Raw genomic sequence first — 26128 nt, forward strand, 5'->3', positions numbered from 1 at the left:
AGTGAAGACCGGTTTTGTGTTTTTTTATCATTGTGTAAAAGGAATAAATAGAATTTTAGAATTCCCGAATGAAACAGAAATATTTGCTTAAAATTCATTTAATATATAAAAAAAATAAATAATTATACTCTATTCAATAAATAACACCTGGAAAACATTATCGGGAAAGAAAAATATTTTAATGAAAGTAACAAAAAAATTCGAAAAACGAAAAATTAAATCAGTTATTGAGAAAGATATTTAATCGAAAAAATTAGACAAAGCATCCGCAAATGACAAAGTAGATGCGTTATCGCGAATTCTTGCGAATAATATAAAGACTTTAATCGAAAAGTTTCGTGGAGAACCGTGGGAGGATCGTGAGATGATACCTTCTCATATTTGGTTTAATCCCTTAGTATCTTACTTGAATCGTATTAAAGTTATCGCATAGTGGTGATACCAGTAATATATTGTTGGATATACAATAATCCCTAGTGTGTGTATGTGTGCGTGTTTGTCCCCTACCATCGCTTAACAACCAATGTTGGTGTCTTTACGTCCCCGTAACTTAACGATTCGGCAAAAGGGACCGATAGAATAAGTACTATGCTTACAAAAGAATAAGTGCTGGGGTGGATTTGTTCGACTAAAGGTGGTGGCTCCCCAGCATGACCGCAGTCAAATGACTGAAACAAATAAAAGAATATATGTATGTATGTGTATATATATATATATATATATATTATTATATATATATATATATATATAACCCTCCTTTTTTCCTAAGCGTCCAATAATACTATACTTGTTCCACGTCCTCTCGTTGTTGTGTTTTTATGTTGGGATTAACTACATATATATATATATATATAGCCACACACACAGATACCTCAAAAATGGGGTTGAAACATTAGATATTAGGGTTACAAATATGCTATCCACAGAAGTTATTTTTGCCTTAACACTGGTATAAAACTCATCTCATGTATGGGTTAAAAGAAAAACTTCAAACCATGAAAATCTCGATCGTTTTCACTGAAGAACTCTCGCACTTGACGAACAAACGCATGTGATCTTGCACGTTCCACTAACGCCGGTTTTTGCAAAATCACTTTCTTTCACATTAAACGTTACCGAATTCAAAAAGAAGTCATGAAACCAGGCGGTAAAGATGTAGATTCAGGTGATGCTTCACTGGCTGAAAAGAAACTCAAATTTGGAGCACACATAACATTCCAACATATATGTACTGTCCTTGAAGATGCCCTCGATAAACTGGCTGTTTTGGGTATTATACCATATGCTCAGGAAGGTATGATAAAAAGTTCTTTCAATATTGTATTGACAATCAAAGACGGTGAGCTGGCAGAATGGTTAACACGCCGGGCAGAATATTTAGCGGTATTTCGTCTCTCTCTACGTTCTGAGTTCAAATTCCACCGAGGCCGACTTTGCCTTTCATCCTTTCGGGGTCGATTAAATTAAGTACCAGTTATGCACTGGAGTCGATATAATCGACTTAATCCGTTTGTCTGTCCTTGTTTGTCCTCTCTGTGTTTAGACCCTTGTGGGTAGTAAAGAAATAGGTATTTCGTCTGCCGATACGTTCTGAATTCAAATTCGACCGATGTCGCCTTAGCGAAGGTAAAGAATACGAACACCTAGGGTTTAGGGTTAGTTTTAAGGTTAGAGCTTTTTATTACGCCGAAAACCGATGGTGTGCGTATTCTTTACCTCCGCCACCGCCGCCTTTGTCTTTCAGGGTCGACAAACTAAGTACGACTGGAATCGACGCAATCGACTTAGCCCTTCCCCTCAAATCACTGTCCTTCTGCCAAAATTTAAAAGCAATACGATATTGATATTATTGCTGTTTCTTTGGTTTGCTTGTTTTCCTTTCTTTTTTTTTTTTTTTTTTGCTTTTGTTATCTGTTGTAATCCAGTGTCAACAATCAATGACCGTGCATTTTGTGAACATAACAACGAAGCTACAATTAATAGTTAACTTTAATTAAAACTCATAATTTTTTTAGCAATGATTGTAATCCAGTTAAATAATGTCTCTAAAATTCGTTTGGCCAATCCCTTGTGTCTCTCTCGGCTGCACTCATGATTCTGAAATTGCAGCGTACACAGCAACCTATTGAAACACTTCGCAAGCGTCCGGTGTTGCAACCATTACTGTGTACTTCTGTGTTTCCTTCGCAGCTTAATTACATCGCCATTTTACTCGTTCACTCGTCGAGGGTGGGCGGGTGTTTAGACATTGTTAGTTTTGTTTGATTTTGTGGGAGGGGTTATTTTGGTTTTTGCCATCTTAGTTTTCTTTTTCCTCGTAACTAAAGATGTCATGAACATCGATGCAACTCAAGGAACGGACGGAAATAAACTATTCCACACTTAAGCTGTCAGACCGATACCAGTTTGAATTGACCAGGATTGCCTCTTCGGCTCTCAGTCTGTCTCTTTCTCCTCTCTCTCTCTCTCTCTCTCTCTCCTTACCTTGTTATCTTTATCTATCTTACACGCTCTCTCTCTCTCTCTCTCTCTCTCTCTCTCTCTCTCTCCTCTCTCCTCTCTCTATCTTAATCGAGAATGTAAAAAAAGAGAAAGCAAAGTCTTCAGTGTGAGTATGTGGTTTGTGGGGTCAACCGCGTCCTCCGCTTCATTTTTTGTTATTCACTCATTCTCATTTAATTGTATATATTTTAATTGTTTGTTTATTCATACGTTTCGTCTCATTCGATACCCTGACCCCAACGTTTGTTTTGTCCCCTCTTTTTCTCAACCTTATGGTGAATAAAGAAATACTCTCTCTCTCTTCCTATCTTGTTATCGCTATCTATCTTACACGCTCTCTCTCTCTCCCTCTCTCTATCTCTTCCTATCTTGTTATCTCTATCTATCTTACACGCTCTCTCTCTCTCTCTCTCTCTTCCTATCTTGTTGTCTCTATCTATCTTACACGCTCTCTCTCTCTCTCTCTTCCTATCTTGTTATCTCTATCTATCTTACACGCTCTCTCTCTCTCTCTCTCTCTTCCTATCTTGTTATCTCTATCTTACACGCTCTCTCTCTCTCTCTCTCTCTCTCCCTATCTTGTTATCTCTATCTATCTTACACGCTCTCTCTCACTCTCTCTCTCTCTCTTCTTTTCTCTTTATCCCCATCTCTTTACTTTGCTGTACATTTTTATGTTCCTTTCCTCGATGATAGCTAAGTACAAAAGCCTTTCCTTTTCGTCACAATAATCTCCGTTGGTTGCTTCAATTATTTTTCTTCTTTTTTAACCTTTACCGCTGATTTCAACGAACAACAACATTCTGAAGTTACTTTGATTTACATAAACGCTTGCATATAAAACATGCACAGCTGCAAATACGAAATCGCTGCAACCAAGTCCTCCTCACTGCATGCGGATGGTTTCAGAACATAAAGCAAACCATTGTAGCTCGCCACAGCATTTTAAGGCTGATGTATATGTTGCTAGGATTTCTTTCAACTCACACCCCGCTGTCTCAAATTAGCAAACACGTTTTTATTATACACTAGCAGTATCGCCCGGCGTTGCTCGGGTTTGTAAGGGAAATAACTATATAAGCATTTTTAGAGAGTTATAGCCAAAAAATAGCAAAAAAATGCATTGAAAATGGAAAAAAAATGATGGTAATTTTTTTTTAAATCGTTGACTCATCGCAGACATTTTTAGAGAGTTACTTCACTTATATAATAGCGAAAGAAATGCATTAAAATGGAAAAAAATGATAATAATTTTTTTTTTAAATCGTAGACTCATTGTAGACGCGCGCTAATACACAGAAGGGCTCGATATGAATCACGACTATAAGATACCCGGTTTTGGTTAAACTGCACCGCAAAATGTGGGAGTAGTTAGAAATCTAAATCGTAGGAGACAGACACACAACTTGACTTTTATATATAAAGATATATGTGTGTATATGTGTGTGTGTGCGTACGTGCGTGCGTATGTGTGCGTATATATACATACATACACGCAGAGATAAACATAGACACACACGCACACAACACACACACACACACACACAACACACACAACACACACACACACACACAACACACACACACACATATATATATATATTTCCTTTTGGTCGAGTCACTCCCTTGCTACTCTGAGTATCACCTGATGGGACCCTATGAGAAGGCGCCTTTCAGTTTTTACTGGTTCCAGTGATTGGATTGTGGCCATGCTGGGGTCCCGACTTGCATGTTTTAGTCGAACAAATCGCCCCCTAGGATTTATGTTTTAAGCCTGATGCTTATACTGTCAGTTTCTTTTGCCGCATCCCACTGTTTGCAGAGATGTAAACAAACCAACACCGGTTGACAAACACAAACACAGACACGCATACACGTGTGTGTGTGTGTGTGTACGACGGGCAATTCTTTCGATTCTTTCAATTTCCGTCTACCAAATCTCTGACAAGGTTTTGATCGGCCCGAATTTATAGTAGAAGACACTTGCCCAAGGTGCCACTCAGTGGGACTGAACCTGAAACCATATGGCTGGGAAGCAAGCTTCTTGCCATACACCGATGCCTGCGCCTTAGATAGATAGATAGATAGATAGATAGATAGATAGATAGATAGATAGATAGATAGATAGATAGATAGATAGAGATAGATAGATAGATAGATCTTTTATTTACGTAACCTTATATTTGATGCGACTCTATACGTTGGGAGTCGTTGAAGCTGAAACGTTTTATCAGTAACTAAATCTTGTTTAAATAATATTATTTCTAAGGTTTGGCGGAAGCCCTTGAAAAGGAAGATATTGAGGCTGAACTAAAGAATCTTGAAAAGGAAACAGAGGAAGAGAAGAAACAAATATTTCGAATGCAATGCATTCTAAAAGAATGTGTGACATTACAAAGAGCTCGCAAAAGATTACATAACCGTATCAAAGATCGATCTTTTGACTATCACTTTCAGCTAATATCTGCTCGTCTCATCCAGGAACAGTTGCTTTTCCCGAATTATTTAGTGAAAGTAGAAAAAGACCGAATGTTTTTAAATAAAATCATAGAAAATACAAGAGAGGAAATCATAAATAAATGCACATATAATCACTTGATACAGGCCATTGATCACACCAATGCCGTTAACGCAGAACGTGAAAGATGTCTTGGAGAATGCATCGAGACTGAGAAACGACTTCTCCAAGTTTCACGTCAATGCCTGAAAGTAAAACAACAACTGAAACTGGAAATTCAGGATTTGGACGATATTATTGAGTATATGAAGGTGAAACGCCAGAAAAGAAAGTATGATAATGCCTTGGCTTCAAGGTAAGTGAAAATTTCAATATTTTCATATGTTGCCTTAGGAGCGTCATTACGCTAACAATAATACACGCACTGGTTCGAAATCACTTCGCTACTGTTAGTCAATTTAACCAATTGAATAACAATAAAGAAGTGATATCGAACCAGTGCGTGTGTTATTATTGTTGGTGTAATGACCTGCCCAAGACACAAGATTTATTTCAATATACGAACCCAAATCAAGAATCTTGCAAACTAAATACAAAAGTATTTTTTATATGCTAGTCTTGTGAAAAAGAATGAAATTTAGTCAAATAATGGGATCGTTATTTATCAGTATACTATTGTGACGACATATCAATGTGGTTAACAAACGCTTTGCAACCGGTGAGTTCCGGGCTCGATTCTACTGTACAATATCTTAAGTACACACACACATATATACATGCATATATATATATATATATATATATATATATATACATACATACATACATACATACATACATACATACATACATACATACATACATACATACATACATACATACACACACACACACACACACACATACATATATGCATACTTACACACGCATACCGATACACACGTGTACATACACACATATACATGCATACATGCACACGCATATATACATATATACATACACGCATACATACATGGTGGTTGTTTAACCCAAGGCAGACCATAATTGAGTAACTATGTCATTTTAAAGACTACTTTATATAATGTATAATGTATTAAGACAGTAACAATAGGATTCAAAAGTGATATGGCCTCTATTTCTAGCAGGCCAAGCGATGGTGTAGATGATCATTCATTGCTAGTCTTGCTACTATAACTGCTGCTGCAGATGATGATGATGATGATAATGATGTGTTTGTCTTTACCTTTTCACTGTCTTCCTTCTTGTTTTCCTTTTCCACCTCCTCACGCCTTCTTCGCCTTTATAGATTCTTTTCTCAATAAACAGGATGTTTATGTAAAAAGAAAAAAACAAATAAGGAAAGAAAACTTCTTAGTATATGAAATATTGGTCCATTTTCGAATTTTCCCAATCTCATAACAGGCTGTTGATATTGTATCGTCAATTTAAATCGATTCTTACTTGTTAACAATCTAAAAATATACCGTACGCTTTCGTTCTAATTTCGTTTGTCTTATTTTTCCCCTCAAGCCTAATCAATAATAAGTAAAGGAATAGGTGTCTTTAACACCAGCTTTTCATCTATTATTCTTTTTCTGTAACATAAAACTCATGCATACAATTGCTTTGTCATTAGCAGTAAATCACACCGGTTTATCGGATGAACTGTTTAGAATTGTTGATATTTAGTTCTTTAGTTCCAAGTTAGCCCTGATTGATCAATGATATTCCAGTCGTGGCTATCACGTCTATTTTAAGGTATTGTATACATAGGACTACAATACAAACTTGTTAACAGTTGAAATATGCTTGAGACATATTCGAACACGTAAGAAAGCTATTCACGGTGGTTTGTCATGGAGAAATTTATCGCTGTAGACAAATGGATGTAAATACACCAAATCAGTTCACAGCGTCTTCTATCCACACTGTGGGATGCGTGCATTTCGGAGTCGTTATTTTTTCTTCAGCCACTGACTCCGGTAAGGCAGATACCACGAACTGAGTGTCTATATCTTTAAAATAGTTGGGTGTGAACTGAGGGTGAATTCGTTGCTGTTTGACACAGGCTGAGCAGCCATTAGAGGATACAATTGTTTACAAAAACGAACACACACACACACGCACGCACACACACACACACACACACACACACACACACACATATATACATATATATATGGTTAATCCAAACAGGAAAATACAACAATGCGAGGACGTGGAACAAGCACAGTGTTATTGGACGCTCAGGAAAAGAAAGAAAGAAGGAGGATTTAACGTGTCTTCGTCAAAAACATAGGAAAAGGAAAGACCCAAGGAAAGGAAGACGGGGGAAAAAAACCGCCAACGATGCACACGCGGTCACATATATGTATATATATATTCGACGGTCTTCTTTCAGTTTCCGTCTATCAAATCCACTTACAAAGTTTTTTTGGTCGGCCCGTTGCTATAGTATAAGACACTTACCCAAACTGCTATGCAGCTGGACTGAACCCGGAAACATGTGGTTGGAAAGCAAGCCTCTTAACACACGGCCACGTCTGTGCCTCTACTATAAAATGTAGCAATAATATATTGAATTTGAATTTAGTCGAACGCACTCTTCCCACCCACACAAATTGGTTTTATGACTTGCTGAAAGTAATCGATGTTTATAACATTCTCATTAATTTACAAAATATCATTTAAAGACCAATATAGAATACTTATATAAAAATATTTGTTTTAACGTATGTGTGCATATATGTACACGGAATTACGTAGCGGTGGGATACTTCATATCTGATACTGCCCAACCGTAAAAAATATTAATATCGTAAAGATATTCTTTCTGTATCTTCGCCAACCTTTTTTTTTTTTTCAATATTCTCTCTCTCTCTCTTTCTCTTTCACACACACACACTCTCTCTCTCTCTCTCTCTCTCTCTCTTCTCTTTCGCTTTCTGTTTACATATCTCTTTATTTCTCTGGTTATCAAGAATTTTCTCATCCTCTCTCTATCTCCCTTCTCTCTTTCAAACCTTTTTTCGTCTCTCCCTTTTTTCATCTATCGCTGCCTCTCCATATCTTTCCCTTCTTCCCTCTCTCTTTTTCTTTCTTTCTCTTTCTCTCTCTCTCTTTCTTTCTCTTTCTCTCTCTCTTGTCTTTCGCTTTCTCTGTTTACATATCTCCTTATTTCTCTGGTTATCAAGAACTTTCTCATCCTCTCTCTCTCTCTCCTCTCTCTCTCTCTCTCTCTCTCTCTCTCTCTCTCTCTCTATCGAATCATTTCTTTCCCATTCCTTTTAGAATGTCTACGAAAGTGTTAAGTATGAACTCATAATGCATAAACCATAGAACAACAGGAGACTGGAAATGAAATATTATCATCGTATCTTACCCGGTAAATGCGCTGGAACAGATTTATATTAGAAAATTAGAAAATTATATTATATATACGAGATAATTGCATAGCTGGGACATAGAAAAAATTTTTATCGGAATATATTTATCGGAGATTTTTGTCTTTTAATTAGAATGGCTTTCTTCATATAAAACAAAAGTACTTCAAGCTTATTCACAACCACTCTCAGAGTGTTCCTGGCTCGCACCGTAAATTCAAACTGGGAAAAGAGAATACGTCTTTTTTATTCTACTTATTTTATCCTCCTCACCATCACCACCGTTCACCATGTGTTACGGTGTACTGGAAACTACGAGAAGGTTCCTTTGCATTAACTAGTAAAAGGCTTCCTTTCGTCTCATTATTCTATAGGTGTGGCTGTGTGGTAAGAAGCTTATTTCCCAAACACATGGTTCTGGGTTCAGTCCCACAGGGTGGCACCTTGGGAAGGTGTCTTCTACTATAACCTCGGACTGGATAAAGCCTTGTGGCTGGAAATTTACTGTTCTATATTTAAGAGATGAGGAATTATGTACATTATTTACATTTGACAGATATTTGTCCTCGTCTTGTTTGTTGTTAACCACTACGCCATATTCCTACGGGCATATGGCATAGTGGTTAAGAGCGCGGGCTACTAACTCCAAGATACCGAGTTCGATTCCTGGTAGTGACCTGAATGATAATAATAATAATAATAATAACAACAACATTGAAAAATACATTAGGAATGAGAACCCAGGTTCGAAATTTCCCCAAGACATCTGATGAAGGCTGGAGGGTATATCAGCCGAAACGTTGTGCTAACAATAAACAAGATGAGGACAAATATCTGTCGAATGAAAATAATGGAAATAATGGAAATGTACTATTTACCGGAAACTAAAGCACAAATTGTAAATCAAGTTGTTTAGACCCGCTATTTCGGGAATCGATCTTGCATCGCTTGCTCCGTTGACTTAGAGATCATTTCTTTTATTCTACAGTGCTAACAAATTATAAGTAAGTAATAATCGTGGAGGCGCAATGGCTCAATGGCTCAGTGATTAGGGCAGCGGACTCGCGGTCGTAGGATCACGGTTTCGATTCCCAGACCGGGCGTTGTGAGTGTCTATTGAGCGAAAACACCCAAAGCTCCACGAGGGTCCGACAGGGGTTGGCTTAGAACCCTGCTGTACTCTTCCACCACAACTTTCTCTCACTCTTTCTTCCTGTTTCTGTTGTACCTGTATTTCAAAGGGCCAGCCTTGTCACACACTGTGTCGCGCTGAATCTCTCCGAGAACTACGTTAAGGGCAGACGTGTCTGTGGAGTGCTCAGCCACTTGCACGTTAATTTCACGAGCAGGTTTTTCCGTTGATCAGATCAACTGGAACTCTCGTCGTCGTAACCGACGGAGTACCGTAGTAATAATCGAAACGACAAAATCTTCCCCACAGTTAACCAACCGAGAGGCACCTTCGTTCTGTAAAATAAGTTTCGATTTGAAGGTGTCACGACGGCTGATTAGATTTGATGTAGGCCTTTTCGCTTGAAAATATTACAGATAGCAGCTTATTACCGGCATCGAGACCTCTACTGTAGAGTAAAATTTATCAGTTGCATCTAGATCTGATGGAAGAAAGATACCTCGGGGATGTAGAACAAATTAAATTTAAAACTGGCAAGTAGTTTGATAGTCTATCGGAGAACACCGAGGCCAAATTCTACCAAACAAGACTATATGAATAAACCATCATAATCATCATCATCATCATCATCATCGTCATTCATTATGGCGGTTGTTCAGTACTTTACTTTCTGCCTTTAGGATTTTTGATATTTCTTTGACGAGACAAAACTTGCGAGTCTGCGCACAATTCCCAACGGTGCACTGTCATGGATGGTAATGGAATATTGTTATGGTAATGTCTCCACTGAAAGCATTAGCAATGCTGTCGAAATGACATGCCTATGAGCGGTCGCTGAAATACAGTCATATTCAAATCAATGACTCAGACAGAACCTCCGTTTACATTGATCAGCCGTGTTTTCATGGCATGTTATAATCTTTGTAAACTTAACCAAAACGTGTTTCGGGGTAAAATAAAACTAGATAGATAGATAGATAGATAGATAGATAGATAGATAGATAGATAGATAGATAGATAGATAGATAGATAGATAGATAGATAGATAGATAAAGAGAGAGAGAGAAATAGAGAGATAAAGATAGATAGATAGAGAGAGAGAGAGAGAGATCTTGTAATATTCGCTGAATTTCATTCCCGAACAGAAAATTAAAGTATTTGCGAAAACTATACAAGCTGTCTGCAAAGTATAAAAGTATTTCAAATGCACGTTATTTTGAACCAAACAGCAAACATCTCCGTGGTCACTGTCATGCAAGAAATAGCAACCAAATCTTCCTCCATTCACATCCTACTACTTTTTAAAAAGAAAAGTACATGTTCAAACATGTAGTTCTAGATAGTCCTTAAAAAGACAAGCTGTCGATGCAATGTGTTTGGTGATATATATACTCAGAGCTGATCTAAGACTTAAGCAACGAGAACAAGAAGAAGAACAATCTACACAATTTCACCATCATGGTAAACCATCAGTTTTCCTATGAATACACGGAACTTTTGTTGAGATGAAACCCATCATCCCCGCTTCTAACATAGGTACAAGGCCGCCGATTTAGAGAGCAAGGTTCATTGATTAAATCAGGCTAAGTGGTCGACTGACGCTTCATTTTATCAACATTGAAAGCACAAAAAGTAAACCTGACCTCTGCAGTATTTGAACTCAGAACGTGAAGAACAGTTAGTATATGTCGCGGGCGCTAATGGTTCTGCTTATCTACCGCTCTGAGATATCTAATTAATACAGCTGATATCTAATTAATATACGATAGGGCTTGGTACTAAAAGTCATACAATAGTAATTATTAAATCGTAGTAGATGACAATCGTCTGTCATGGGGACTCCCATATCACGTGATGCGGGAAATCCGTCGTCCATAACAGAAAATTCTTGTCTGCTACGATTTATGTGTGTGCTTTTACGCACCGGGCGCCTATAAATGTGAGGATCTCTCAAGGCTAATAACGCAGTATTCGGTGTTCTATTAAAACAATAGTAAATTTAGTTTCATAATATTCTGGCTTTAAGTCAGTTAGGTTTTACTTCGAGTCTTGTGTCCCTTGGGTTAATGAATAAACTTATTTTCTCGTTTCTATTTCCGTAGAGGTACAAGGCTTAGCGGTTAGAGCACTGGACTTGCTGTCGAGGGATCGTGGATTCGTATCTCAGACTGGGCGATGTATGTGTTTATGAGCAAAAAATTAAAGTTCCACACGGCTCCGACAGAAGGTAATGGCGAAATTCTGCTGACTCTTTCACCACAATTTTCTCTCACTCTTTCTTCCTGCATCTAGCAGCTCACCTGCGACAGACCGTCCAGATGGGATAACTATACGCTAATGAAACCGGTAAACTGTCCTTAGAATCCTTGCATGGCTCGAGAAGGAACAAACATTTTCTATTTCGAGCAAGGCTGCGAACACTTAGGTACCACTTGTTTGGCTCAAAATATTGTGCGTATTAGATGCTGTCATATTTTGTAGGTTTCTTGCATAGTTCTGACAAGCATTTTAGTTTTCTCTTCTGAAATAATCTAGGCACGAGGCCCGAAATTTTGGTGGAGGGGGAACATTCGATTAGATTGACCCCAGTACGCAACGGAATTTGAACTCGGAACATAAAAACAGACGAAATACCACTAAGCATTTCGCCCGGCGTGCTAACGTTTTTTATTTCTTTATTGCCCTCAAGGAGCTAAACATAGAGGGGACAAACAAGGACAGACAAAAAGGGACTCAGTCGATTACATTTACCCCAGTGCGTAACTGGTACATAATTGATCTACCCAGAAAGGATGAAAGGCAAAGTCGACCTCGACGGAATTTGAACTCAGAACGTAACGGCAGACGAAACACCGCTAAGCATTTTGCCCGGCGTGCTAACGTTTCTGCCAGCTCGCTGCTTAATTGATGAAGTAATATTACAAAAGCAGTGATTGTTTTACAGAGATGGATGCAATCGTTTATAGGTACTTCTTTCATAAAAAGGTGATGATGTGCTGGTGCATGAAAATTCCATTTACCAAATAAATCCGTCAGTTTTTTTGAAGTATTACTAAGAATTCGTCTTCATGCAGCTTTCTCTATAATTCAGTGATTCTTATCAAAGCTATATTCATGGTAGAATTTCAACTCAGCACTAAAAAAACTATAGTTTCTCCACCTGGAAGGACGCCGGTCCGTCGCAGGTGAGCTGTTAGATGTAGGAGGAGGAAAGAGTGAGAGAAAGTTGTGGCGAAAGAATCACCAGAAGTTCGCCATTACCTTCTACCGAAGCCGTGTGGAACTTAGGTGTTTCACTCATAAACACACACACCCCCACGGTCTGAGATTCGAACCTGCGATCCCTCGACCGCGAGTCCGCTGCTCTAACCACTAGGCCATGTGCCTCCACTATGAATTGAGTCGACATGTTAGTAATTGTTGTCCTTGTTTAGCCTTCGATTAGCTCTGGTTGAGCAGATCTATCTTTAAAGCTATTCCAGCCATGACCATCGCATCTTTTTATATATCATTTATCTTTTCTTTTTCTTGTACTTGTTTCAGTCATCAGACTGTGGCCATGCTGGAGTCTTGAAGATTTTTAGTTGAATGAATCGACCCAAGTTCTTTTCTTTCAAACCTAATAGTTATTGTATCGGTCTCTTTTGCCGAACCGTTAAGTCACGGAGACGTAAACAAACAACACCGGTTACCAAGCGGTGGTGGGACAAACACAGACACAAATACACATACACGCACACACACACACACACATACATATACATACATACATACATATATATATATATATATATATATATATATATATATACACAAAAAATAATAAAAACAGCCGTTTGTAATATTATATCATAAAGAAAAATTATAGTCGCAAAACTAAACTTGACTAAGGGTGTGAATAACACCTCCTTTGCTAGAAATAGGAGCTAAAATGCTTCAATGGTGTTACAAAGCACATAACATATGATAGGAGTACAATTCCCCGAACACCGAACCGAGAATTCTTAGCCCCTATCAGAGTATACGTTGTATGCTTTGTAACAGCATAGGAGCATTTTAACTTCTATTTCTAGCAATGTAGGTGTTATTCTCACCCTTAGTCAAGTTTAGGCGACAACTATAATATAGATATTTATGGAAAGAAGTTCCATAAAACTCATCAATTTAGTTAAAAATGGAGAAGACAAGTTGTTAAAACGATCGTCTGCATGAATTAAAATTCTCTTGTATGTTTTAACAATTTGTCTTCTCCATTTTTAACTAAATTGATGAGTTTTATGGGACTTCTTTCCATAAATTCACCACACTTCATATACAAGTATTTACACCTGTAAACTTCTAGCAAAGTATGAAGAATTAACATTGGAAATCTTTTCTGGAAACGTGCAAATTAAAGGACGAATCTACTATTCAACCTTTTTACACCTATAATGGAGTCATTGAGACCCAAAGGTGTCAGGTAATGCTGAATAAGTGTTATAGAGAGACCATAGTAAAGTTCCAGATTCGGTTATATTGCGAATAAAGGGTTCAACGTTGGTTCTATGTCAGTGTGTGTATATAAGAATTTTTTGCGTAATAAGATAAAAAAAACAAGGATGTATAGATATTAGAGCAGTTATAGATAGATATAAATGCTCTAATATCTATACAGTCTTAGTTTTTTACCTCATTACGCAAAAAATTCTTATATATATATATATATATATATATACGAAGGGCTTCGGTCGGCCTGAGGCTGTAGTAGAAGATACTTGCTCAAGGTGCCACGCACTGGAAGTCAACCCGGAACCATGTGGTTGGGAAGCAAACATTTTCCACACCGCCTCGCCTGTATCTATCAGGGACTAAATTTTAGAAGTGTATCATTATATAAAACGTTGGCCTGATACAGTCGTTGAAATAAAGAAGATTTTGTGTTGCTGTTCATGTTGTTTTAGTCGTTACTTATCTCAAGTGAGCCCTAATGGAAGAGGTCTGGGATCGAAAACGCTCTAACTATGTTTGTACCATCTTTTTTTTTATATCTTGAGCTTGCATTGCATTCATCTAATGCAGTATTTCTCAACCAGGAATCATAAGACCTTAGGGGATCCTTATAAGATTTCGCTGTTAAAATCTATGTACAATAAACTGGTTACGCCTCTTCAATAAACAAAGTATTTTAATAATTTCTTCTTAATACAGTTCCTAATAATAGTATTCAATGATAAAAATACAATAGGATTTTTTAAATATCGAATGACCATGGAGGTCCGTCCGAATAAAATAGAAACCAAAACGGCCAACTGGAAAAAAAATGGTGGCGAAACATTGATCAAATGTCTTAACAGCGTGATTTGAGGAAGATTTGGCTTCTATCTCTAGTAATTCAAATGACAGTATAGAGGTTCCTTCAACCGCTCGAGGGAGTTAAGTGTCTTGTCACAGGACGCATGGCAATTTTGGTGATGCAACAGGGGCAGGACGGGGGTATAAGCCAGTAATATACAATCTACTTGAACAGCTACGATTCTATTTTAATGTCGTCTGATGAGAGATACAGAGTTACGTTATTAATTCATATATATTTTTGAAAATACGCGAAAAAAAATCAATGTTTATTGTTACTGTAAAAATAAAGTTTACAAAGCAGCTTGATAAATGGATTGTCAGCAACATTTTAATGAAGTGAAGATTACCTGAGGACAATAGAGGCGCCAATATTTTATGCAGCTTCAAATAAATTTGTTTTTTAAACTGTGTGCGAAAATGTGAAAACCTAATCAACTTAAGTCTCTCTCTTCGCTGTCACTCGACATTATCATATTAACTTAAGCTGATGTCTGGACAAGTTTCATTTGGTCTGGTTGCTTGGTTTTCTGGGGGATTTTTTTTGTATTTTTGTTTTTTGTTTTGCTTTTGCAGGGTGGAATGGGTGTAGATGATGTGTTGGTAGACTCTTTTGAGCATCCGACAGGCTGTTTGACAGCATTTGTTTCAACTCAATGCATTCGAAGTTCAAATCCGCTTGTGGTCGACTTTTCCTTTCATCATTCTAGGGTCAATAAATAAAAGTATCAATCATGTACAAGGGTCGAAAGACTCTCTCTCTCACACTGCCTCCCCTCCCACTTTCTTTCTCTCTCCCCTCCCCCTCCCTTTTTCACTGTCCTCTTCCCTCTCCCTCTTTCTCTCTTTCTCTCTCTCCTCTCCCTCTCACTTTCACTTCCTCCCCTCCCCCTCCTTTCTGTCTCCCCTCTCTCTCTATCTCTCTCATTCACTACCTCTCCCTCTCCCTTTCTTTCTAACCCTCCCCGTCTCTCCTTCCTCTCTATCTCTATCTCTCCCTCGGTCTCTCTCTTTCACTACCTCTCCCTCTCTCATTTTCTCTCTCCCTCCCCATTTCTCCTTCCTCTCTCTTTCCATTTCTCTCTCTCTCCTCTCATTCACTACCTCTCCTTCTCTCTTTCTCCCTCCCTCTCTCTCTCTCATTCACTAACTCTCCTCTCTCTTTCTCCCTCCCTCTCTCTCTCTCTCGTTCACTACCTCTCCTCTCTCTTTCTCTCTCTCTCTCCCTCTCCCCTAATTGGTCCCTTTTCTCTGTAAAAAAAACATCAATGGAGACTACTCAAGGAGTCATTTTCTCCAGAAATGTTGAAGGATTCAACGACAGACCTTTTTCTCACAGAAAACTTTCTCCCAGAAAAACTAAACTGCCACCAATAAATTCTTGGGTGGGCAAAGTTGCCAGCTGGCAGAGGCGTTAGCTTGCCGTACAAAATGCTTAGCGACATTTCATCCGTCTTCATGTTCTGATTCCAAATTCTGTCAAAGTTGACTCTAACTTTCATCCTTTGTGTGGGGTCTGTGAAATAAGCACGAGTAGAGCCCTGAGGTAGGTGTAATCGACTTACCCCTTTCCCTCAATTGCTGGCCTTGTGCTAAGATTTGATATTGAAAGGTGGACGGATGTATTGTGCGGTGCACAACTGAAAAAAAAGGAAGGCGGATGAAACTATTATTGTTCAGTCAAGAAGGTTGTAGCAGACAATTAGCGAGGACGCGTGGCTTAGTGGTTAGGGTTTTCGGCTCACATGAGTTCGATTCCTGGTGGCGCCTTCTGTCCTTGAGCAAACCACTTTATTTCACATTGCTCCAGAGCAGTGGTCTTGTAAACCAGGGGTCGTGAGTTCAATTCTCAGTGGGGGCTTCAAGAAGGAATTTTTTTTAAAAGGCGGTGCTCCAGCATGGCCGCAGTCAAATGACTGAAACAAGTAAAAAGGGTAAAAAAGAGTAAAGAGTCCAATCCAGTGGCCGGCCTTGTCACACTGCCACGCTGATTTTCTCTAATAAACTACGTTACGGGTACACGTGTCTGTGGAGTACTCAGCCACTTGCATGTTCTTCTCACGAGTGGGCTGTTCCGTTGATTGGAACCCTGGAACCCTGGTTGTCCAAAACTAACGAAGTGCCAGCACAGACAAGGACCAAAATTCCTATTAAATAATATGGTCTACACACACACACACACACACACACTATTGGTGTTATTTGGTGTTTATTATAAATCATTCCGATATTTCTCAATTTAACCAAATAATAATCTGGAATTGTATGTGAGGTGAGAAAACAAATCATCATTATCATCATCATCATCATCATTTAACGTCCGTTTTCCGTGCTAGCATGGGTTGGACGATTTGACTGGGGTCTGGTAAGCCACGGAGGCTGCACCAGGCTCCAGTCTAATCTGGCAGTGTTTCCACAGCTGGATACTCTTCCTAACCTTCCTAACGCCAACCACTCCGTGAGTGTAGTGGGTGCTTTTTACGTGCCACCGGCACAGGGGCCAGAGGAGGCTGGCAAACGGCCACGATCGGTTGGTGCTTTTACGTGTCACCGACACGGACTATCCAACAAGAAATCTAAGAGAATGCGACAAAGCAACAGCTCGTTATCCCCCACCTCCTCAAAAAAAGAAAAGGAGCTCCTAGAATGCTTCCATCAATAGAAACGATGCTAGATAAAGGGTGTGGCTTCGAAATATATCAAATACCGAATTGGTATGTGATGTAGTGTTCTTATGATAGCACCGACCCGGGTAATTTTTGATCAGACCTCGTACTTTGCAGCCTAAAGAAGGACAATGGAACGGTAGAGTTGGAAGCAAAACAAGAATTAAAAAAGAAACGGATCTTTTTCTCATACGATTTTGAGTAACAGCTTAATTAATGAGCGAGCTCGTTAACTCAGCGTATGTTTTTTCTGGTTTTTTTTTTGTGTGTGTGGTTCTTTAATAAGCATTTCTTTTACTTTAACCCTTGGCTATAAATCAGTAGTCAGTGACACACCCGGAACTGAATCACCCGCTTTGCATAAGATATATTTTTTATCGCATGAAGCTTCATGGATAATCTATGTTGATCTCTTGTTATCATTATTCCTGTTGTTACTCTTGTTCTTCAGCTTTGGATCAACCTGATCGAGTAGACTTGTGAGCAAAGACATTCCTATCCTAATCCCCTAATCCCTTAATCTTTTCTTAAAATTCTCTACACATCATTTCGTGTGGTTTTTCTCTTTTTAAAATGGTTGGGTTTAAATCAAAGGAAATTAGGCTGCTATTTCGAATAGGTCACTGGCTAAGTTGCGTCGGATCGACTGCATCGTTAATTACAGATTAACGAGGGACCCCGTTGGCTTCTAATTAGTATTTTTTTTTTTTGTTATATAAAATGTACAAAGAATTTCGGTTTTTTTTTTTTCCTGTCGATTAGACCCAAAGTCAAGTTTTAGTTCGTAAACAGTTGGTGGAATAAAATAGTCTTTTTCCTTGTATTCTTCGGAGAAACAAAATGCAAATTTCTCGCCGGAGGTTATAAGAACAAGAAATATGATGCACAGTAAATCATCTCGAATGGAAAGTTACCAAAACACGGCCTCGCATATAATGAATAGTATCGCTGCATATCATTTTGTACATTTATTAATAATTCTTGTCGCAGATACAGTTCCATCAATCGTACCATAACTCGTAATATTTCTTCTTGCAAACATCTTTCATTTTTAACTTGCTGCAGTCATGTGACTACAGCCTTGAAGGGTTTACACGGACAAATCAAACCCAGTGGCCTTTTTAAAAGCCCGCTAATTTATCTATCGGTTTTCTTTTATCCCGCTGCTAAGTTACGAGAAGGTAAACGAGCTACTAACATGGGTTGTCAAGCGCTCGAGGAATACATACACACACACACACACACACACACACACACACACACACACACACACACATACACACATATACACACACCTACATACATAGATATGTATATATATATATATATATATATATATATATATATATATTATATATATATATATATATACTCTTTTATTCTTTTACTTGTTTCAGTCATTTGACTGCAGTCATGCTGTAGCAACGCCTTTAGTCGAACAAATCGACCCCAGGACTTATACTTTGTAAGCCTAATATCGGTTTCTTTTTGCCGAACCGCTAAGTGACGCGGACGTAAACACACCAACATCGGTTGTCAAGCGATGGTGGAGGGACAAACAGACACAAATAACAAATACATATATATATATATATATATATATATATATATATATATATATATATACGACGGGCTTCTTTCAGTTTCCGTCTACCAAAACCACTTTGGTCGGACCGAGGGTATAGTAGAAGACACTTGCCCAAGGTGCCACGCGAAGTGGGACTGAATCCAGAACCATGTGGTTGGGAAGCAAGCTTCTTACCACACAGCCACTCCTACGCCTGGCGAGCTGGCAGACACGTTAGCGCGCCGGGCGAAATGCTCAGCGGTATTTCGTCTGTCGTTACGTTCTGAGTTCAAATTCCGCCGAGGTCGACTTTGCCTTTCATCCTTTCGGGGTCGATAAATAAAGTACCAGTTTCGCACTGGGGTCGATGTAATCGACTTAATCCCTTTGTCTGTCCTTGTTTATCCCCTATATGTTTAGCCCCTTGTGGGCAATAAAGAAATATATATATATATATATATATATATGTTTAAGTAGTTGAATGAATTATCCTAGTATGGATAATTCGGTTAACCGATACCCGGGTAGCAAATTTACGTCAGAAAGCACGGTTGAAGCTACATGCCAAGGGCAGAAATCACGTGCTTTCGTGTGGAAATTTGATATGCCACGATGACGAGCTTCCACACAGTTTCTGTCTACCAAATTTACTGACAAGGCATTGGGCGCTGCGCAATTATAGAAAAATAGACTTTCACAAAGTACCGCACAGTGAGACTGAACGCAAAGCCAGGTGGTTGCAAAACAAACTTCTTTACTACACAGCCAAGCCTACGCCTGCGTGTCTATTAAGTGAAAACATAAACGTTTTAATAGTTATTCTTTACCTTTTATTTTAATTATCACTTATACAGTTCTCAGTGTAAAATATTCTCTACGAACAATTATTACATTTTCAGGTATACAACGAAACACACCGCCCTTCAAGTGGAACAAAAAATGAACGTCATAAAAAACTCCTTTTCCGATTTACAAGCAGAACTTGAGCAAGTCAGAGAGAAAATGAGACTAGAGAATAGTGCCACGAAAACCATTACAGTATTCTTGAGAAAATCGCAGAGTAAACATGAAGAAATGCTGGAATATTGGATGGATCGATATGAACAAGATGTTGAAGTAATTACGAAAAAACTAGAACAACTGAAGCACTCTCGGAGTCAAACTTGGGAACAAGCACTGAATATGCTACGAAATTATAACCAATATGAGACTATTGTAAACGATTACAAGCGACAAGAGGAGGAAGAAAATGTGAATAAAGACTACGAATTTAATATGCTTCAATCTGCCATACAGATTCAGTCATGGTGGCGAGTAATAATGGTTATGAAGCGACTTGGGCCTTTCAGGAAGAGAAGAGACAAGAAGAAGAAAAGTTCAAAGTAAATTGTTGCTGGGAAAACTTTTTCAACACAATGTTTGTGTATTTAATACATTGAAGGATTTTACTTTACTCATTATCAGAAACAGTAAGTTAATTATCTTGAAATTAATTAGATAAAAGAAGAAGAAAGTTGTGTTGACACCTCTTGCAAGCCGGAACGTATATATACTTTTATATATACACCTCTTGCAAGCCGGAACGCTCTATATACTTTTGATAAAAAGTACCTTTTCATTGATGAAATCTACGGACATATTCACGTGTATTGTTTATAAATGTATATAGCTTTTACTTTAGTTCCAAATAAAGGTTTTCAAGTTCTACATGACCATATGTGCGAGGACGAAATTTGCTTTAGGGGTTTCAAACCCAGGTCCAAATTTTTTACAAACGAGGTCGATCTTTTTTCAGTCTTAATATCAAAACCAACACAGGTATTATGATCATTATTATTATTATCATTGAGTGAGAGAGCAGTGCATGCCAGCAAAGTGACACTGGGGTAAAATATACAAAGCCCAGTATACCCATCATGACTACCCGTCTGATAAGGGTACACTAGGCACGTGCATCACAACCATATGTGCGCGACATGGTGATCTCATATCAAGATAAACAGCACATGACCTTGTAGGTGGGGCCCAGTTAGAATTTTCTTCTGGGCGAGTAGCCCATCCCGCTCAAAAGGTCCCTGAATAAGGGTTGTTTAAGGATGTTGAACGAAACACCCATGTTTCCAGAGGTGACTTATTCAAACCCCAACAAATCCCTCTCAGCACATGGCTATGATGCTTTCCCACTACTTCTGCTTGTGATCAGAGATGCACATATCGTCAGCCATCAAGGGACATGCTCAACTGGTTAAGGTCAAACAACTGACAAGCAAATCGGTGGTATTGAGCAGAATATTTGCTGTAGCCCATCTTTTATACCAAGACAAAACAATGTACATGATAACACTTCCAATCAGTTAAGATCAGAAACCACGATAGCCACTGTCTGGTACTGCATCAGGGCATTTTATTATTATTATTATTATTAGTAGTAGTAGTAGTAGTAGTAGTAGTAGTAGTAGTACATCAATAATATCAGATAAATCCAATAATGGGCAAACCAAACCAAAAGTATTTTTATGCTCGTTTGCTTTGATGATTGCTTTGAAAGTTCTTTTTAGAAGATGTTCAAAGCGTTTTTTTCTTTTTTTCGCTCCACCAAAATTTTAGTGGATGCGCTTTCTATCATTAATAACCAGAGAATATACTTTTCTACTATAGGCACAAGGCCCGAAATTGGGGAGTGGGGGTCAGTCGATTAGATCGACCCCAATACGCAACTGGTACTTAATTTATCGACCCCGAAAGGATGAAAGGTAAAGTCGACCTCTGCGGAATTTGAACTCAAAACGTAAAGACAGAATAATCAGAGAATATTAAAAGAGGGGTGTTTCATTTGCTAACGCATGTCCACTCATCTTCAAAACTAACCGATTAGTGTATAAACTCGTTCACTTCTATAATGTTCTAAAACCTAGAAGTAGCGCTTAATTTACTTCGTTTTTTATTCCGTTTGCAACAAATCTTGTTTTGCTTTGAGAGGGTCATTATGCCAATAATAATAAACACACGCACTGATTCAATATCACTTCTTTATAATTTAGACAATTGGTTAAATATCTAACCCAGAAACTGACTAACCGATCGTTTGTTTTATGTGCTGGTTTAACAATCAATCAGTTGTTTAACCAACTCATTAAGTGAACGATCGATTAGTTAGTTGGTTAGATATTTAACTGATTGACTAACAATAAAGAAGTGATGTTGAACCAGTGCATGTATTTATTATTAGCAGCCTAATGACCCTCCCAAGACAAAACTAGAAGTTGAGTTTGTAAGATTAGGAATATAGAGATTGTTTGTTTATCTACTTTATCTGACAGAAATGTGCAATCAATTGGGACCCAGGTATCTCTTATGTCTGAGAAAAATGGAGAACAAAAAAACGCTGTAGGAAGAAGTGAACGACGTAAGTTCTGAATGATTTCAGTCTGATAATGATTTTATTACAACCATCCCCACCAGTCCAGTCTTTTCCCGTCTCTTATAGTGGCTTGTCTGGTAGAGGGAGCTGTGCCCATGCTTTTGGCAGACCATCCTATTTCTTTACTACCCACAAGGGGCTAAACACAGAGAGGACAAACAAGGACAGACAAACGGATTAAGTCGATTATATCGACCCCAGTGCGTAACTGGTACTTAATTTATCGACCCCGAAAGGATGAAAGGCAAAGTCGACCTCGGCGGAATTTGAACTCAGAACCAAGAGAACCAGAGATATCTCTGAAGAGGAGGAGAAATAATGTCACATGTGCGTTATCAAAATAAAAAAAATATATAATACAATTGAGAGATTTGGGGGCAAATATTATCTTCTTTTCAATAAAAAATCTCAAGATTTCCTGTTTTCAAAGGAAATGGTTAAAATGAACTCCTTCTGCAACTAAACAGGCATACATTATTTTTGGTACCGATCGATCATTTTAAGAGCATAAATCAGTTGTCATGTTGACAAACTTATCAATGAATTCAGCTTGTAATTCCGAGCTCTTGATGAGATTGCGTGGGCAGACTTTGTTCTCAAGATATTACCACTCTTAGAAATTAGGAGCCAGAAGATCGTTGAAGGCGTCAGAAATTGCTTGGCAGCATTAAGTCTTGTTTAACCCACGTTCTTACGATGCTGACAAAAGGAGGTGGTACGCCCATCCTGCTAAATACTGTATGAACCACTGTCAGTCAATGTTTGGGAAAACACGTTAGATATTATCAACATTACATGAGCAGTCAAAAGTGAAAAGATCAATTACACTGTAACTGTGAATCGAAGCTCAAACCACAACATTAGTTCCAGTTTTAGGATGATCGACAGTCACCCCGTTCAATTTCGGAGTATGAGCGTTTGAAGGAAAGGATTTTTTTTTTAAGAAAAGGATTTAAAATGAAAGCTGCATCTATTTGCGATGGATGAGTGAATGTAATTTGTGTCCCGGAATGGACTTTGCTATGAAGTCACAATGGGGGACATTGAGGATTTTGATTTTGCCTGACATTGGACAAATGTGTCTGCTAATTTCAGGATCTAATTCTTTTATTGCTGTTTCTTCAACTCTAATTGTTTTGATGCATCATGACACATTCTATGCATTCAGATCGATGGAGGCAATAACTTTAAGCTGTAAGGAGTTTAGTGATTGTTTCAATTTATCCTTTGCGTATTTGTATCAATTGATGACACCATCTACATGAAATGTTATGTCAGCTGCCCAAAAGATATGCCATCAATCAGATAAGGATATGCATGAAAGAAAACTAAAAGATTTTTTTCTTACAAACTCAAACTCTAACTCGTCAATTAAAAGTCGTATTCCCTCAATGTTTGTATGGATCTAGGATTCCAATGACCTAAATTAAAATCCTTCCACATAAGAGATGCAATCAGGTTTGCATAAGATATATATTGTCTTTTATCTTCTGCTTGTTCCGGTCATTAGACTGTGGCCATGCTGGGGCACAGCCTTGAAGAATTACTTGTTATGTTTTTAAGCCTAGTAACTTATTCTATCAGTTTCTTTTGCTGAACCGCTAACTTACAGGGTTGTAAACACACCCACACCGGTTGTCAGGTGGTGTTGGGGAAAGCGTAGATACAAAGACACGCACATACACACAGATATATGTATGTATGTGTGCGTATATATATATATATATATGTATATATATATATATATGTATGTATGTATGTATGTGACACGCACATACACACAGATATATATAGATATATATATATATATATATATATATATACATATATATATATATGTATGTATGTATGTATGTATGATGTATGTGACACGCACATACACACAGATATATATATACGTATGTGTGCCTATATATATATATATTATATATATATATATGCATGTATGTATAAACGTAATTAAAGGATGAAATTAAAATTAATGACTTTTAATATGTTTGTATGTGTGTGTGTATACGACAGGCTTCTTTCAGTTTCCGTCTACCAAATACACCCACAAGGCTTTGGTTGGCCGAGGTTATAGTAGAAAACACTTGCCCAAAGCAGCACGGAATGGGACTGAACCCGGAAACATGTGGTTGGAAAGCAAACGTCTTTCACACAACCATGCCACGCCTGTGGTTCATAATTTTGACTGGTATTCTGAACAATGCCTTCTGTCTGACTCGAATGACACTGAGTGATCAAAACGAGGAACATCGGTTTGTGAATGTGAACTCTGTCCCTTGCTAAACAGCATAGCACTCGTACTTCTGGTTGGTGAATCGTTGAATTGAAATTACAGTCTACACAGACGTGATGACGTATACTTCTGAAGTTAAAATGTGTCCATATAAACTTCATTGACTGATATGACTTACGACCTCTCGTCGTCACTGTTATATCTGAACTGTTATATACGACGGGCTTCTTTCAGTTTCCGTCTACCAAATCCACTCACAAGGCTTTGATCGGCCCGAGGCTATAGTAGAAGATACTTGCCCAAGGTGCTACGCAGTGGGACTGAACCCTGAACCATGTGGCTGGGAAGCAAGCTTCTTACCACACAGCCACACCTGAGCCTATATTTACGAAATTCAAGATCACCTATCAGACACTGAGGATAGACATCTTGATATGATGTGCCATTTCTCCCCTCCGCTTTGTGATGGCCATATTGTTCGTATTGAGAGATGAAACAAATTACTTACAAAGGATGAAGATCAGATGAAACCTGTTACTGTCATCTCTGCTTACTTTTGTGGATGACATCCCTACCGTACGAGGAACAAGAAAACGACCATCTCTCACCCAGTCAATGTTGAGTGTACACTGGACCTAAAATGTGTCACAAACTGTACATAATACGGAATCAAGTTAAGGAATTCCCCTCTGAAATTAGAGGCGAATTGATGCCAAAGACCAAGGAGCAGAGAACTGACACCAAAGACCAAGGAGCAGAGAACTGACGCCAAATACCAAGGAGCAAAGAACTGACGCCAAAGACCAAGGAGCAGAGAACTGACGCCAAAGACCAAGGAGCAGAGAACTGACGCCAAAGACCAAGGGCCTAAAAGATGAAGAACTTAGAGAATCGTACAAAGCATCAAAGAATGATAGTGTTTGGTGAGTAAAAGTGTAACGCCGTTGTTTTGGAGTGTGTTCCATAATATTTTACTTGGTTGGGACTTGGGGAAAATAGGAGAACAGTGATAATTGGCGCGGTGATGGATCCGGTGGAGAAAAACGTGTGTGCTTGCGTGTATGTCTGTGTGTATGCTGTGTGTGTGTTTGTGTGTGTGTGTGTGTTGTTTGTTAAACACATATACACAGATAACCAGAAATCAATAAAATAGATACCAAACGGAAATAAATATGGGAATTGATAGGATTCACCAAAATCAATGGAATTGGTGAACCAGCATACGCAATTTAAAGAGTGAAACCGTTCAGGCAGGTAGGCATGATTGTATGTATATATATAAATGTATACAAGTATGCGTGTATGTATACATATATATATATATATATATATATATATATATATATGTGTGTGTGTGTGTGTATTCATGCGTGTGTGTATACATTTTCATATATGCATACAAACGGTGTGGTATGAACAATATGTA

General features: G+C 38.2%; 1 protein-coding gene across 1 annotated transcript; it reads left to right on the forward strand.

The window, feature by feature from the left end:
* Positions 1-1046: 1046 nt before the first annotated feature.
* On the forward strand, positions 1047-20771 carry LOC115224458 (dynein regulatory complex protein 9-like). Its single transcript, XM_036512147.1, has 3 exons — positions 1047-1294; positions 4772-5315; positions 19939-20771. The coding sequence occupies exons 1-3, from the start codon at positions 1135-1137 to the stop codon at positions 20423-20425; spliced, it is 1191 nt and encodes a 396-aa protein (XP_036368040.1). The 5' UTR covers positions 1047-1134; the 3' UTR covers positions 20426-20771.
* The last annotated feature ends 5357 nt before the right edge of the window (positions 20772-26128 follow it).

This window comes from Octopus sinensis, linkage group LG2 (genome assembly GCF_006345805.1).
Source record: "Octopus sinensis linkage group LG2, ASM634580v1, whole genome shotgun sequence".
Taxonomy (NCBI): domain Eukaryota; kingdom Metazoa; phylum Mollusca; class Cephalopoda; order Octopoda; family Octopodidae; genus Octopus; species Octopus sinensis.

Bases quoted from the DNA above. Each gene is read 5' to 3' on its own strand.
- LOC115224458 (XM_036512147.1), top strand. From the start codon at position 1,135: ATGAAACCAGGCGGTAAAGATGTAGATTCAGGTGATGCTTCACTGGCT. The intron at 1,295-4,771 runs GTATGATAAAAA...ATTATTTCTAAG, and splicing joins TATACCATATGCTCAGGAAG to GTTTGGCGGAAGCCCTTGAA. The intron at 5,316-19,938 runs GTAAGTGAAAAT...TTACATTTTCAG, and splicing joins GATAATGCCTTGGCTTCAAG to GTATACAACGAAACACACCG.